This window comes from Hyposmocoma kahamanoa, unplaced genomic scaffold (genome assembly GCF_003589595.1).
Source record: "Hyposmocoma kahamanoa isolate Upper Pololo Valley unplaced genomic scaffold, ASM358959v1 92, whole genome shotgun sequence".
Lineage (NCBI taxonomy): Eukaryota > Metazoa > Arthropoda > Insecta > Lepidoptera > Cosmopterigidae > Hyposmocoma > Hyposmocoma kahamanoa.
Window position 1 is genome coordinate 15184556 of NW_020654748.1, and position 17320 is coordinate 15201875.

A 17320-nucleotide genomic window follows, 5' to 3' on the forward strand; every position below is an offset into this window, starting at 1 on the left:
ATTGTTTACTTTCTCGATTCGGTGACTGTGTTTCTATTTCAATTTCCTTCAGTAACTAAATTAGATGATAAAAATGTATAATTAGCTATAATAATATCGATATTTTGCATAAATATAAAAATAAAAACTGAATCAATTTCTCACGATTGAAATTCTTTAAAAAGCTCTAAATCGATTAAACTTCATAAATTGAATAATTTGCTGCTTAGCTCTATGTTTCTTGATTTGGTACATTATCTAATAATAAAAATCGTATTAAATTCAATATTATTTATGTACAAAATTCGGTCTAAAAAGAATAACAAAGCCAATCGTCATAAATATTGGAATATTTTGAATATCGCCCATTCTAATAAATATCTTTCCGATATAGCAAATACTCCAATGTTTATGATACTTTTAAACTCAATGTGAATTCACACCATGAACGAACATAATAATCATACAGATAAGGACTAACGTCATAACGTTTTCCACTCATGTTTTTGAACTAATAAGTCATTAATTTGTTGACAATAGTGATCTCTCTTTTAGAGGTAGGCACCGCTTGTAATCGTTAAAGCACATTGAAGTGTTAATGTATAACTAAATAGGCAAGAAATGTTGCTATAAGAGCTAAAGTCTAGCGCCTTTGCTCTGGTTGGGGAGGCGCTGTAGCGAGGTAGTCAAGAGCGCGCTGAATGGCCGCGGGGATTGGAGGAGGAGTGGGGAGATGAGCACCCTGGGGTTGGAATCCATTTTCGTTGGCGATGTAGGTCAGCACAATGTTGCTACCGTCATCAGCCGTGTACTTGAACTGGCCTTGGACATCCAGAGCTGGCTCTTCTGCACCGACATTCTTCAACGCGCCACGCTCCTCCGCCGCGATACCGTTTCCAGTCTCGTATGACCACGAATACGAATCTGGGTTCACTTCGCTCTCTTGTTTTAAAATTGGAATTTCACTTCCCTGCTGAGGAGCTGCGAACGCAACGGCGATAAGGGCAAAGAGTACCTGCAATTAAAAACGGTCTTCTTGAACTTTATTTAAATAAACACTCACAAACTTTCTTTCCACCAACTCTGAAAGTTAACTTATTTTTTGTGTACAAAGAAAAGAAAAAATCACAAAATCGATCTTAAACTGCAATTATTATCACTACACAATCTTTAGAAAGTCATTTCTATTTATCGATTAACTTTTTTTCAAATCACAGCCACTATCACTTACAATGGTCTTCATGTTTGTACTGGAATGTCGGTGAAGCATTAGACAATATTGCTCTAAGCGTGCTATATCGGTATATATATACAGGCGGTTCAATGCGCCTACCACCTACCACTACTAAATAGTATTGCACCATTTCGCATACGTCTGAATAAATCCAACAAAATATGTGAGCCTACCACAATCATAATGCTCTCGCGTGATGTCGACAACGTACAGATAATAATATTTTAATAGCCACGTCATATAGTTTGACCAAAATTTATCTCTCAATAATATTAATTGTTTTCATGGAAGAATACATATGGGGCAATAAATAGCTAAGTTTGACTGGACTCTTCGTATACTTTTCATTTTTTGAATGTTAGTTTAATTTTACTGTCCTTAAATTAATAAAATAAATAAATAAAATAGTCTTCAACGCAAAACATACAACATTAAAATAAAACAATTGTTTTTGTCAATGTTACACATAGGAAATAAAACGAGTTTTTCGGATCTGAATCGCGTATAATTTGTTTTCATAAAAACCAACGTTTCGAGCCCTTTATAGGTCCCATAGTCACGGCCTTTATGTGGTCTGTAGTCACGGCTGACTAGAGAGTTTCCTATTATTTAAATCTGTCTATAAAAAGTTAAAACTTTAGCAATTTGCCGGTTTTCAGGCTTCCTCTGGGAAGTATATCTATGTATATATATATTCGATTAAATATAGAGGTATAAATAAGAGGGCACCTAACTCACTGTATAGAACACTTGTCACAGAAATAACAATTTGTTAAATTTTTGAACCACAAATGACATACGTACCGACCGTAAACAGTATTTTAAAACAAGAATAGAAAGAATCATATAACTTTTCATAGAATATTTAAATTTTTCACAATGGATATATATGTACTGCTAAAAAAATATTATTTTATTTAAATAAAGCTATTCAAGTTACTACAACTATGTTTAAATGTAATTTAAAAAAATTGCTACACTACATGTCAATTCAGAACGCGTGACATCATTGGTAGATAAATAAACTAGACAATGTGCACTTGCCGATTGCGAGAATTTCACGTATTGATTGACTATTGTCCTCAATCCAAAATTTTTACAGATACTGCAAAAAAAATGACTGCAAATTTTGACAGTGGGACGCACTAGAAAAAAATGTCGTTTCTAAACTCAAGCTGACCATTGTTTCCATCATACCAGTGCAGTCAACAATACGCTGCGCTTTACACATTGGAATTTGGATTGTTCCTAAATGAGTCTGTAGTAGTGGTAGAGCTCCTTGTGAAAGAGTTCGTCCAGCGAAGTACTGCCACCTTACCTATTTCTGCCGCCAAGCAGTAATGTGAGCATTACTTCGTTCCGGTTTAGAAGGACACCTTTAAGGTGTCAGGTGAATTTAAAAAAAATATATAATAGACACACGCTTGGCCACAATCTCACCTGATGTTAAGCAACGATGTGACCGACTATGGAACTCGTTTGCCTAAAAAATGCCTATTCACTCTAGCCTTGAATAGCCCCAAATTGTACGTTTCGGGAAACACAGACAGTAGAGTGTTCCATTCCTTTGCCGCACGCATCAGAACGGAGGAAGCAAAGCAGGCTACTTTTCTGCGATGGTCGAGATTTTGTATTTGAATTGTTGTTTAATAAGTTTCTACATGCACAATTATAGGCTCATGGAACTTGTCAACTTATGTATCGAGTTCTTAGGTTTTCGCGATTGTTACACATAGGATATGAAACTATTTTTCTGGATTTAAATCGCATATATTTGTTTTTTCAAACAAACCGACGTTTCGGGCCCTTTACAGGCCCCAGGTCACGGTCGACTGAGGTGGTACAATCTTCAACCAGTTATGTCTAATAGTAATGCAAACCACCCTATTTCACTATAGTTACAATAGTTATTAATTAAATACTTTATTTTTAATTTTACAAAGAAAACATTCCAATTTACGCTACATTAAGTTTTACAAATTGTTTTATTGAATGAATTTTTATTAAGTTCAATTTATTATTAATTAACAATACAAATTAGAATAAATTAAAACATATTAATTAGTACTGCAGTCTTATGTCTGCTTGGGATTTTTTATTAGAGGAAATACTGGATCCCAAACTGGTGGTACGGAGAAACCATCTTCCCTGTTGAAATTAGGATGTTTTTTAATTTCAATGACCTCTCGCAGCATCCTGGGTAGATAACGGACTTCTTTTGCAAGGACCTGGGGTTTGTCAAACTTCATTGAATGTGTAGGTTTATCCATGACATGCTCGCAGACTGCAGATTTGTTTACGCGACGATATTTGACATCAGCTATATGTTCTTTGACGTGGGTACAAATACTTCGCTTCGTTTGTCCAATATAAGAGAGACCGCACTCATAGTCACGCTTGTAAACTCCTGCATCCTGTAAGGGGATATTACATTTCACGTGTCTCAGGAAGTGAGAAATCTTCCTCAGGGGCTTGAAATAGGAATTGAGGACTCTTCCGATCTTGTCTGTAACACCTCTCACAAGATAAGATGGCAGCTCTTTGCTCAACTGTTGGTGGTTTCACACGGGGCCTGCGTCATTGGCGTGGAATCTTCAACTTATTGGCATGTAGGACTTGCTTTATATGCTGAAGTTTCCCTGCCAGATAATTACTATCGCAGACACCATGTGCTCTCTGAAACAAGGATTTGCCCACGGTAGCTAACTGGCTAGGATGGTGATGGGAATTACCATTGAGATACCTATCTGTATGGGTTTTCTTTCGAAATACAGTATGGCGTAAGGTGTTATTAGGATTTCTTTTAATTAAAACATCTAAGAAAGCTAAAGTACCACAATTCTCTTGTTCCATAGTAAATTGGATCTTAGTACTAAAAGAATTAAGATGGTGGAAAGAAGGTATGCTATCTTTAGGTAATATTGTGAAAGTATCATCAACGTACCGTTTGAAAATCTTCGGCCTAGCTGGGACCATGGGTAAAACTCGCTCCTCGAAGTCTTCCATGAAAATATCGGCAACTACGGAAGATACCGGGGAGCCCTGAGACACGTGAAATGTAACATCCCCTTACAGGATGCAGGAGTTTACAAGCTTGACTGTGAGTGCGGTCTCTCTTATATTGGACAAACGAAGTGAAGTATTTGTACCCGCGTCAAAGAACATATAGCTGATGTCAAAAACACCGTCGCGTAAACAAATCTGCAGTCTGCGAGCATGTCATGGATACATCTACACATTCAATGAAGTTTGACAAACCCCAGGTCCTTGTAAAAGAAGTCCGTTATCTACCCAGGATGCTGCGAGAGGCCATTGAAATTAAAAAACATCCTAATTTCAACAGGGAAGATGGTTTCTCCGTACCACTAGTTTGGGATCCAGTATTTCCTCTAATGAAAAATCCCAAATAGACATAAGACTGCAGTACTATTTAATATGTTTTAGTTTATTCTAATTTCTATTATTCAACGACAATCTTCTCACACTTAATGCAGAAAAAACAAAAGTAGTCCCTTTTTCAATCCGCAACCATACTATACCTGATAACTCACAACTCAAAATTGTCGTCATCTCCAACCACGTTTCAGTATCAACAACCTTTTTAGAAATTACAAACAGTATAAAATACCTTGGCGCGCAGATTGACTCAAATCTTAATTTTAGATAGCATATTAATTTATTATCAGCGCGCATTCGGAAGCTCATTTACGTCTTCAAGTCTCTCCGTCATGTGACAGACCCCTACATCATGAAAATGGTATACCTTGCTCTAGGACAAAGCTTATTTACTTATTGCATTTCTGTCTGGGGTGGGGCCGCTAGGACTCATTTTATTCTCGTGGAACGAGCACAAAGATTCTAAAATTGCCTGCTTCAAACCATACCATTTTCCTACTATGTATCTTTATGACTTTTGTCAAGTTCTTACTGTTAGTCAACTTCTTGTCCTCTGGACGGTGTTGAGCCAACACACCCTTACACCTTATGTCAGTGGCTCTGATAGGCGAAATTGCATAGTGGCCTCTTGTGACCGACTGAGGACTGCCTTTAGCCACAGATTTTTCTGCTTCCTTGGATTATTCTTTACAATTAACTCCATCGAGAGCTTCACATTTTTGGTTTGAATAATTTCGAATGTAAGAAGAGGTTGGCAAACTGGTTGCAAAAATTAAATTATGGTGATACTGAAAAGTTGCTTCATCCAATAGTCTGACTCAAAGTTAATGTTCCGTTACTGGTACACACACTTACATGCACACACACACACACACACACACATGTATCCAAATCACACACACCCAAACACACTCGCGCGCACACAAACACACACACTCACACACACATGTATTCCAAATTACTCACACACAGCGCGCGCACATAGAAGAATTATCTCGAAGGTTTTTCTGTTACCGTAACTTATTATTTTATTTTTTCTCTCATACATATAATTTGTGGTTGATATATGTATACTTAGTAACATATGTTTCATTTGCGAGGGTTGGGGCCTGGTGATTTGTAGCACAGGTGTTAAACCTATAGCAAGCACCAGCTCCTACAAAATACTGTTCTAAAATTACTAAGATTGTTTATGTACTTCTTATTTGTTGTTGTATTTTGTGGAGAAATAAAAAGTATTATTATTATTATTATTATTATAAATAAATAAATTGAACTTAATAAAAATTCATTCAATAAAATAATTTGTAAAACTTAATGTAGCATAAATTGGAATGTTTTCTTTGTAAAATTAAAAATAAGGTATTTAATTAGTAACTATAGTGAAAAAATAGGGTGGTTTGCATCAATATTAGACGTAACTGGTTAAAGATTGTACCACCTCAGTCAACCGTGACCATGGGACCTGTAAAGGGCCCGAAACGTCGGTTTGTTTGAAAAAACAAATATACGCGATTTAAATCCGGAAAAATAGTTTCATTTCCTTTGTCAACTTATGTCTCAGGGTGACGAGTGCAGCAGCAACGCCCATAAAATCTTTGCGATTTAAAACTCTGAACGGCATTGTGACTGCCATTCAAACTTATTCGTCCCACCCATTGACTTACAAATTATAAGTCAATGGTCCCACCAGTTAGTATTATAAAAAAAGAAGTTAAGTCTTAGTGCAAACGGAAACGCACTGTCATCAAGAACGGATATAAATAAATCTTTCACGATTTTCACACATTGTTTGATTTTTAATTCGGGACTTAATCACGTACAAAACATATTTTATTTACCTCGACGTTTCGGACATATTGCAACGTCCATGGTCTCGAAGGGACTGAAGAGGCGGGTGTCAGCATCTTCTAGCCGCGCGAGTTTCGTATCGGTCTAGTGAGAATCCTAGTGCACAAATAAATGATGAAGATCAAGTGGGGGTAGTTAGAAAATATGTCCGAAACGTCGAGGTAATTAAAATATGTTTTATACATGATTAACTTCCGCAATCTCCTTTAATAACAATGATAATGTACTGGACAATCACACCTAAATACCTGGTCTCAACCTGGGGAATTTCCCATGCTATGATTAAAGCCACAAAATTATCACAGCTCACAACACCCAGAACCACTTTAAAAAATATTTTATAAAAACATAGAAAATATGTTGTAGTTATTGTTTTAACTAAATTTAAATTGTTATGATATCTATTCGATTCATTGTTCACAGCGTAGTTATTTTGACCCTTGACACAAGTAATGTAAGTTAACTATAAAAACCATGAAAGGCGAAGGCTAGCATTCCAATGAAGGTCCCGTGGTTTCATATATCAAGCAGTGACCGACATACAAAACATAACATCAGTGTCAAAACAGAATATGATGAACATTAACAAATGAATGAGAAGGTTATCGTATCACTAATTAAAATCTACAGCTATTATTGCGGAGTTAAACCGTCTTTATACATACATATTAGATGTATGTACTTATATGTATATTTAAGCATACCTATGTAGAGCTCCTTGTGAAAGTGTTCGTGAGAAGTTCTGCAACTTTACCTAATTCTACCGCCAAGGAGTAATAAGAGCGTTACTGTTTCCGTTTTGAAGGGTAAATGTGCAGGTGAAATTATGGGCACATGGAACTTGTCAACTTGTGTCTCGGTGTGACGGGCGCATTAGCAATGCCCATAAAATCTTTGCGATTTAAATTTCTGAGTGGCACTGGAACTGTTACGGACAGGTGTGTCGCTTACCATCATCATCATTATCATCATTGGTATCATAATACCGAGGTAACTAAAATATGTTTTCACTTCTCATGCTCTTAAAGTTCGTATTTATGCTGGGCGTAGGCTGCATATAATAGGACTTTAAGCTCTAGTCATGGACTTACAATTATATGGACGTTGGGTCCGCGCTAAAAAGTGTCCGAACTTATAGGGCGTTAAAATCGTATACAGAGCGTCATTCACGCTTTAGTCTTCGTTTGTTCCACTGACAGCGAAGCAAGCAAAATTAGACAGTACTGCGATGACATTACAATTTCAATTCAACGTTTTAGCTTTTTCATATTCCTTTACATGTCACTACGTTTAAATAGGTTGACTTGGGACATTTTTTCGTGGTTTTTATATTAGACTCGTCGTCCATTTATTTGTAAGTCAATGGTTCTAGTGCATAAAATAAAATCGTCATTTAAGACTGAGGCAATGACGCCAACAACCACACTAGAATTTTATAAAAAGTTTTATTTTTTTAATCTGTGTTATATTACAAAATTAAAAAAGTAGGCAATAGTAATTCTAATAAGTTATAAGAAATAGAAATGCATAAAAATAAAAGCTTGTAAAATATAACGGAGCATTATGTACTCCGACCTCAAGTCACGTGTCGAAGTGAAAAGCAGAGTGTATAACTCGTTCATGAAACCCATTTTACCCTCGACTTAAGTATCCATCCTCGCCTGCGGCACGGGTGGATATACTCGTCTCGGGTAAAATGACGCGTTTTATGCACTTGTTGTACAATCTACTTATACATGATTAAGTCCCGAATTAAAAATAAATAAATAATAATACCTATCTTTATATAATAATGCAGTATTACAAAATACTACAATTTCGAACTAAGCATTCAGCGACGACCGAAGCATGTGAAAATGTAGTGTAAATAAAGCAGTATATAAAAAAATTGCCTTAAGGAAATGGATGGTTTGTGCTGTTGCTCTGCTCGAAGCTGTCTTAATTAGATAGATTCCAGTAAAAAATTTGTTCAAAATCATATTATTCAGCAATAGTACTCGGTATTAAAATATAATATTTTTAAAACATAGTGCAGACAGAGCCTAGTGTGGGAACAGCAATACATGTAAATGTTAAAATATGTACCGTTAATTTAGCACAAGCTTGTTTCTAGAATGGAGCTATATTCCTTATTATTTGTGTATGTAATGCCAAATAAACATAAATTATTTTTTTATCTATGGTACTCGCTACCGAACTGAAAAGTTTCATTATAGTTCTGTACACAGTACGTTCATGACTATTATAGTTCTGTACACCGAACTATATAATGCGTTTCAAAAAAAGAAAATCGTATTTTTGCTAATTAAAATATCAAATATGATGCTACTCAAACGCTCTACTGCCTCTTGTTAGTTAAATTTGGCTAAACATCTTGCCATAAGACTTTAATTTAAAAAAATATTGGTTAAAATAATATAAGCGGCACTTGACCAATTGTAATCTATCTCTTTGGTTTTTTGTTGTCTAAATATATGAAGAGGCTGTATGGTGGAACCATAGAACCTTTGCATACCCAAATAAATGGCTTGAAATACATATAAAAAAAATTGTGTTTGCCGTCATGGGTTGTTAACAAAATATACTTTAAATATTGGTTGTGTCCTTCTTTATTTTATTTATTCGTAGAAAAAGCATTATATGCAATCATTTCATAATTAGGTCTTAAAATCTCGTACATATTACTTATGCCACTCGGCATAAAATACTAATTACTAACTATACGGAGTGTCACAAAAATTTTCAGCCATAATTCCGCTACGAACATAATGATAAAATGAACATATTCAGCGAATTATTTTTCGAGTAGAATGAAATTAATTTTGATTCATTTATTTATTTATTTGATGCACAAAACAGTTTACATTCAATGGTACTCCAATAAATGTTACAATTTATGGTTTTAATCAGGATGTAAACCTAACATATGTACATACAGCATGATCATTCAGCTCGTAAACATTACTATTAAAAAGTAAGCAAACAGTTTCTTAAACATGTGAATATAGATAAAAATCAAATGATATATAAAAGCTGAAAAACTAGTGGAAATATAAATTATCATTAAAAAAGTAGATTCGCGGTGAGAATTATATTTGTGGATTTTAAACTATAGAGTAGTAGTAGCTCAGTGGGAAAACGATAGACTTTCATTTGAGAGGTTGACGTTATGAATCAATTAATTTTTCTTTTTAGTAAAAAGAGACCCATTTCCAGCAGCAGCACGTGTAGTATGATTATGATTTGTGTTGTGTGAGGTTCATTATGACGTTGAATTTAAAACAAGTGTTTTGTCGATTTAAAACTAAGTCGTAATCTCCAAACGTAGACACGTCGCATTAAGAGCGAGTAATCATCTACAGTTACTCACGCGCGCGACTTAAAGCAGCGATGCAAACGCGACTCAAACGCGATGCGAACGCGATACAAACGAGATGACGTTTTAAATTAATTAACAAACGTATTTTTTTAATGTATTTTATTTATTAATTTCGCTTTTAAATTTACAGTATACAACAAAAACAATGTGCATAATCCTATACAGATATTTCGTACATAGTGATTCAATACATATAAGAGACCGTATGCAATGCAATTGCGCGTTTGTATGCGATGCAATCGCGCGTTTGAATCGATGCAATCGCGCGTTTGTACCGATGCAGTCGCGCGTTTGTGAAACGCGCGTCTGCTCAATGTCGCCGAGTGTAACCACTCTAACACGTAGTCTGTTAGTTACTCAAGATTATTTGAGCAAATGTAACATAAATTAAATATTACTTTGACAAAAGAATTGAAGCAGACAATAGGATTGAAAATTAGGGTAAATTTCATTAATTTTTATATTAAATTTTGATATATATTTTTAAATCTTAATTATTTTAATAAGTTCTAATTAATGCAAATCTCGCAATAAAACTGTACATGTCAAATAATAGTTATAATACATGTTCTTGTTAACACCCAGTCATGCAAGGACGTTTGCTAAAGGATAATTTAATTTTATTAACAAAAAAAACATCGTAAACGCTTAAAAATATTAATAATAAAATTATAATAATGATGATGTTAAGCAACATTTACGACTATTTTGAAGTATGTTTATTTATTTTTTTAATAATAAGAACTCAAGAATATATTGCTGTTGTATACAAGGTGAAATTTTCAATTTTTTTTATGCGCAATAGCGAAAATGCTGGAAGGAGTCTTGTGATCCATTTTGATGAAACTGAAACAGCAATTTTGCAAAAAAAAAGACAACTGTACCAAATTCTGGAAAATAACGTACGACAATTAAACTGAACTTAATTATATTTATTTCTATTTATATTTATTTCCTTTGGTTCCACACATTGGCAGTATTGGAGTGAGGGTACACTCTGTTGCTTAATTACAGTAATTTAGCATAATAAATTGTGAAAAGTTCTTTGGTAAAGAAAGCATTACTTAATAAGATCGATGCGGATACCTTATGTTATGAAGAAATTAAAACAAAGTGGTTCAAATTTATTATTTTGTTTTCTGACACTTGACTAAAGCAACTCTATCGTGTTAAAAATTAAATAATAAATAAAATACCGTAAGCATTTTGACGAAAACGAATAAAATTTTACAATTTTATTTCAACATTTCATGCTAAAAACGTAAACAAGTACATTTAACTTTTTTACCAATTAGATATTTAGAATAAAATAAAATTATTTACAGCCATAATGACTGTACCTCGAAAAACATGATATTTGTAGTAAAAAAACTAATAAACTCGTTATGCCTCTGCAACAGCCAACACATTATTATTGGTGAGATGTAATTACCAAACAGTTAATGCGACTAACAGTGATTTGATACGATTATTGTTCGAATTTGTGGTCATTATTTTCAATACACAGCTATTATATTCGACTCGTCTTAGTAAATGCACAACATTCTATAAAATAATAATGTGATGGATTCTAGCCAAAATTTTTTTTCTTGGCTTTTTACGCTTACCGTTTCAGCCACTTAAAAGGTATGTGAGTTGTTTTTAAAACAGGGAAACTTATAATAACATAATAATGAAATTTGGAAACAGGATTATTTGAGAAAGAGTGAAAAGAGGGTCAGGCGAGGGACTACGAGACATAAATAAACAATAGTATAAATGTATTTATTGTGATGAATAAAATTGAAATATTTTTTTTAAATGCTGATACACTTAGTTTCTTATAATAATGATTTTACTGTATTGTAGGAAAATAATTGGGACAGCAGAAGTTGGTCAAATTTAACAAAATGAATACATTTTGTATGAAAAAAACTTTTTATGAGATTTGACCAACTTCAGCTGTCTCGATTGTTTTCGTTCCACACAATGAAATGATCCCTTAATGAAACTGAGTCGATTAGCACTATAAAAATATTTATCAAGCTTATTAATTTTTATGGACAACTCACGCTTGACCAAAAAACTGACTATGCCAAAATTGTTTTCACAAAAAAGACTTAATGGTTCCCAAGACGTTTCGTTGTATCTTCTATGGTTTCGGATTTTCCGATACTGTCCCATTTAAAAAAAATAACTCTGTATATAGCGCATACTTTACATGAAGTACAAAAAACATTATTTTAACAAAAAAATTCTTAAGCTTTTTGTTATCATTACTTTCATATATAAAAGGAGTACTAAGCCACTAATCTGTTTTGATCCTTTGTTAAAAAAAATTTTTTTTAATAAAAATTTTGTTATCTGTTCGATGGCCAGCTTCAGTATAGAAGGGCTTTTATGTCCCCAGGCGAGTTATTTCAACGCGAGCCTAGATTTCAAGAGGTGACGTATGGGGGTCGCCTCTCGTGTCCCGCAATCCGCGCACTGTAAATTAACATAAATAAAAAGAACAAACTGAGAAAATTTGACAGAGATCCGACGTCGACAAGCGCCCGGTGGCAACTGCCAGGGCAAAGGGCGGCTCAACGTATCGTTAAACTGCTGAGCAATTTGAAAATTTTGGGAAATGTGTGAATTTAATAACTAATAGGGCTTCAGTTGAAAACCAAAATTGAGCAGGTTCTCTATAGTACTTAAAGATATGTCTCCACATAATAATAATATAAAAATTATGTACATAGTTAGATATTTTATTCTTAAATAATTCGTATTTTAGCCTGTTCTCAGGATTTTATATTATGATCAGATAAAGTACATCCTATCCTATCCTTTAACAAGTTAGCACGTTCTTTAGACAATACCTTTAGATGTACAGTATATTTTGTTAAGATCGTTACTTAATAGTAATTACCTAAACCTCTAGATGTAGCAAAATATTTTTTCCCGCTTATCTCCTCCGATGACTCGCCTTAAATGACCATGCATAATATTAAAATATCATCAATGACTACTACGCAACCGTGTATACGAGTAGGTTAAGGTAAAGGTTAAGAATATTAGTGCCTTAAAATATATGTGTATGAGAATATCCGGTTATCATCGCAACTTTTAAACAGCATCATGTCACTTAATAGGCATATGAAGTTGTAGTATACATTGGACAATTTTATAAACTGCAGATCTGATATTTAAGTCTTGTTAAAGACTGGTACATACGAGAAGAGATTAATTTCATATTGTTGAATATACTTTTGTAAATGATTAACTTACAGTGAGTATGCTAAATTGTTCAGTTTCAATTTCATACGAATAATTATATGTTTCTTCGGAGTTAAAAACGAATTCATTTATATGATTATGCTTATTATTCTTTAACAATATTCTTATTAAGAAGTTATCGTTAACATTCCTATGTAAATATTGTTAGTAGGTCCTCTCATTTAATTTACAAATTTGTTTGAATGTTACAACACGTAAACAAACATGAAAATGTCTATTGCTTTATTTGTTCACAGTATAAAAGTATAAAAATTTCATCACAATTGTTTATGAGTATTTAGTACCAGCTTTGTTTCACTGGGAATTTTGCTCTGGCTGCGGAGGCGCTGTAGCGAGGTATGCAAGCGCCTTTTGAATGGGCTCGGGCACTGGCGGCGCTGTCGGCAAGTGCGCACCTTGTGGCTGGTAACCATTCTCATCGGCGACGTATGTCAATTGAATGTTTCCATTTTCACCAGGGTATTGGAACTGGCCGGACACCTCTATAGCCTCCACATCTCCAACTTTCTTCAGGTCACCTTTTTGATCGGCGCTGATTCCATTGCCAGTCTCGAATGAATACTGATACGACCCGTCGCCATTGACCTGGCTGTCTTGCCGAACTATAGGGACGGTCTCAGTTGGAGCTTGACCTTGAGGAGCAGCGAAAGCCGCCGCGATCAGCATGCACACCAATACCTGTAGAAGAAAAAAAATCGTTATGGTTATCGCAAAGGAAACGCATTGATCTAATTTATTACTGACTGCATTTAAATATTTTGTAGAACAAGTTCAAGTTCAATCGACTTCTTCACCATTTGCAGGTTAATGTATTCAAATTAACTTGTTATTTCGAAAAGACACAACTGCAGAATCTTGATTTATCCTTTTGAGTCACTGAACTTTGAAACACTGTATTATTTTCGTAAAAGTAATCCAATAGTTTCTGCAAATTTCACTGGAGCACAATGATGGGCACTTACAAGGAAATTCATTTCTGTACGCTTAGATGTTGATTTGACAAGATGTGTAGACTGATGTCATGCATCCTGCCAATTTGAGTATTTATAGCGGTTCCATTGACCACCTCCCAGCTTTTCTAATTTCACAATTGAATGCGATGTCGCAAAATCTATGAAATAAGTAAACACAAGATACATTACCTCGAGCTCACGAGTATGTCAAACAGGCGGGACGACGACGTAACGGCTGTCAACAAAGCTAATGTTCCATTTGTTCGGCACTGGCCCCAACGTAAGCACTAATGTTTGCGGTCTACACCTACGCCGACACCGCGACGGTCTATTGCCTGCGTACACGCCGTCACCGCTTCAGTACTCAACTGTCCTTAAAAATAACATTATGCTTTTACATCACTCGCTATAACAACAGATTTATTTAAATACAGATATTATACTCCCTTCATTGTCGATAATCACCCTCGTTAACTTCGTTGTTTTGAAATGAGTGACAATGGTAACGCTGCAAGACCGTGAGATGAAAGTAGTCGTTCTCTCTCTATATACTCGTCAGAGAAAATGTGTTAAAATATTATCTCTATTCTTACAAAATAAATACCGAACAATCATAAACATAGATGAACTATCATTGTAACCAAACATGTAACAGCGGGTGTAAAATTAAATCAATTACATTTTAGTATTACGATCAATACTAATACATTCAGCGTAACTCCTGGATCAAAAGTTCAAATATTGATATCGCAACTTGCATTATGGATCGATTTGAATAGCCTATCAGACGATAAAGGATTTCATATAGATATGTTATGTAAATCACTTTGCACACGTTTTAGTGAATAGAATGTCTTCAGTTGCTGCACAAATGTATTGTTTGCTGGGAGTGGCGTGCAATGTTTGTCTATGATAATTTTAGTTATTTGATATTTAAAGAACTCGGATAAAAAAAAATATTGTCTGTTTATTTATCAGAGGCAGTAAAGTTTATGATTAATTATCACTTTGGTATCTGTGTCTTAACTCAAGTTTTGACATTTAAATGCAGTAAAATAATTAAAATTTAAATTTCGAAAAAAGTTCAAAAATCTCTTAGGGTCGTATTCCAGAACTATACTCAATGCTCAAGTCAGGATTTGAGCAGACTTGAGTATGATTTCAAGCACTGGAACTACGACCCTAATGGCAAAGACTTGAGCATGATTTATACTGCTTTGAATCATACGCAAGTCAGGATTTGAGTATGGTTTAAAGCACTCGAAATCATACTCAAGTCCCTGCCATTAGGGTCGTATTTCCAGTGCTTGTGTTTCCAGTGCAATCCTGACTTGAGCATTGAGTAGAGTTCTAGAATACGACTCTTAATGTTACATATTAGATGGCACATTTAGTATAATTAACAACCATACCCTAACATACCCAAATAATCCTATAGTAACGACTTTAAAAGGAATATACTTTTCACCTCACTAGCTCGGAACAGCGTTCTTTCTCATTAGAAATCTGCGCGCAAAAGCGTTTCTGAAATTTGAAAAAACACAATGACACCTTCATTATTTTTGTTTTGTTTGTTTGATTTGTCGTATATATTTATGTAATATAAATCCATTGGTAAATTCTATTCCCATTATTATTAACATTAAGTGACAACGATAACTTATTTTGTTTATTAAAACTGATTTGTTATAAGTTCAACCTTTTTCTTTCATCTACCATTTTTAAAGTTGTGTGTTTCGCTCGGCAGCGGCAGCAAAGTTGTTTTACGTCTCGTACCTTGAAACCCTCGCTACGCTCAAGATTCTATTTTTGTGTATATATGAATCTTATGATCCTCCGCTTGCTCAGGTTTCAATACAAACACTCGCGTCAAACAACAACTTTGCAACCTTGCATAACAAGTAACTATTGTTAGCAATTTTCACTATATCGACTTTTATTTTACTTGTATACAATTTGTTATTTACATAAATGCAATAGTTAACCTTACGAAAACCATAATAATTTATTCATAATTATGGGTTTTCCTGCTTCAGCATGCGCATGCGTCAATAGGTAAGACAAATGATATTTAAATTTAAATCTGTAGAATTGATTATGCGATAACTGCAGCAAAATGTAGCTGATATACTATCTACCTCTGCCCTCCATTCCGCGAAGAATATTTTGCCTCTCAAATTACTCTTGCGCATCTGGCCAGAGCTCCTTAAACCGAGGAATTGTTCTTTGTCTGGAGTACTATTTCTCTGAGTATAATATTAATATATATAAAAACAATTGATTGTTTTGTGTGAAGAATTCCGTAATCTACGCAAATGGCAATATAAAAACTGGGATGATAGGTGTTTTAGACCTTTCTTAAACATACCGTGTTGTAGCAGTATATCAGCGGCGTCATAATACACTCTATTTTACTGACCATTTCATCTCTCACCAGTACTGTCTTTTACTAAACTCTACGATATATGCAGTTATATTTATTTATTAATATATTGAGATAAACATACGATTTAATTCTTTTTATTACGAGTATTACTATTATAAAACATAAAACGCTCGGAAATCAACTAAACCTGTAAGACAACGTACTTTACCTATTTCTGACGCCAAGCCGTAATGAGAGCATTACCGCGTTCCGGTTTTGAAGGGTAAGGGTCCTGGTGAAATAACAGGCACATGGGACTTGTCAAGTTAAGTCTCAGGGTGACGGGCGCAGTGAAAGTGCCCCTCAGATCTTTGCAATTTGAATCTCCGAGTGACACTGCAACTGCTATGTTGATTACCACTAGGCTCACGGCTTGGTCACTTGGTAACAAAAAAAATTGTGAAGACATAAAAATTTACTAACGTTGCGCATGTGTGGGTGTTAAATTAGGGAGAGCATAAGAAGCTAAGTTGAAGTACAGAATCGACACTAATAAGATGAGCTGTTTTAATAATTGAATTCTATATAATTCTGGCAGTTGTCGGCGGGTTCGACGCAATGGCAATTGATGGGCAGCGGCGGCGACCTTGACACGACGGGGAAAGTGAACCGACCACTTGTTAGCCAACTCCGATGGTTCTACCTCTAGCTCCTGATATGGACAGTAATTGTTCTTTAAATCACGAGTTTATAATGATTAAATTAAAAAAATAAATTAAAATAATAAAAAACTTGCAGCATATTTCACTACCCAATAAATCACATTTAGGGAACCACAGCCTACTAATTGTTTCTTGGATCCTTTTCAAAGTACCTCATACCTTTTAGAATACAGTTTCATC

The 17320-nt window shown here is 34.6% G+C and overlaps 2 protein-coding genes across 3 annotated transcripts; both read right to left on the minus strand.

The window, feature by feature from the left end:
• Positions 1-292: 292 nt before the first annotated feature.
• Positions 293-1237, minus strand: LOC113236532 (endocuticle structural glycoprotein SgAbd-8-like). The gene is made up of 2 exons (XM_026472649.1): positions 1211-1237; positions 293-994 (listed from the first exon to the last, which is right to left on the minus strand). The coding sequence occupies exons 1-2, from the start codon at positions 1220-1222 to the stop codon at positions 623-625; spliced, it is 384 nt and encodes a 127-aa protein (XP_026328434.1). The 5' UTR covers positions 1223-1237; the 3' UTR covers positions 293-622.
• An 11901-nt stretch (positions 1238-13138) lies between these two features.
• LOC113236696 (endocuticle structural glycoprotein ABD-4-like) lies at positions 13139-14110 on the minus strand. Of its 2 annotated transcripts, none has more exons than XM_026472855.1 (2): positions 14063-14110; positions 13139-13778 (listed from the first exon to the last, which is right to left on the minus strand). In XM_026472855.1, exons 1-2 carry the CDS (start codon positions 14072-14074, stop codon positions 13395-13397), a joined length of 396 nt encoding a protein of 131 aa, XP_026328640.1. In that variant the 5' UTR covers positions 14075-14110; the 3' UTR covers positions 13139-13394. The 2 variants fall into 2 exon arrangements, with proteins under 2 accessions (XP_026328640.1, XP_026328641.1); XM_026472856.1 differs by lacking the exon at positions 14063-14110 and adding an exon at positions 13895-14033.
• Positions 14111-17320: the final 3210 nt, after the last annotated feature.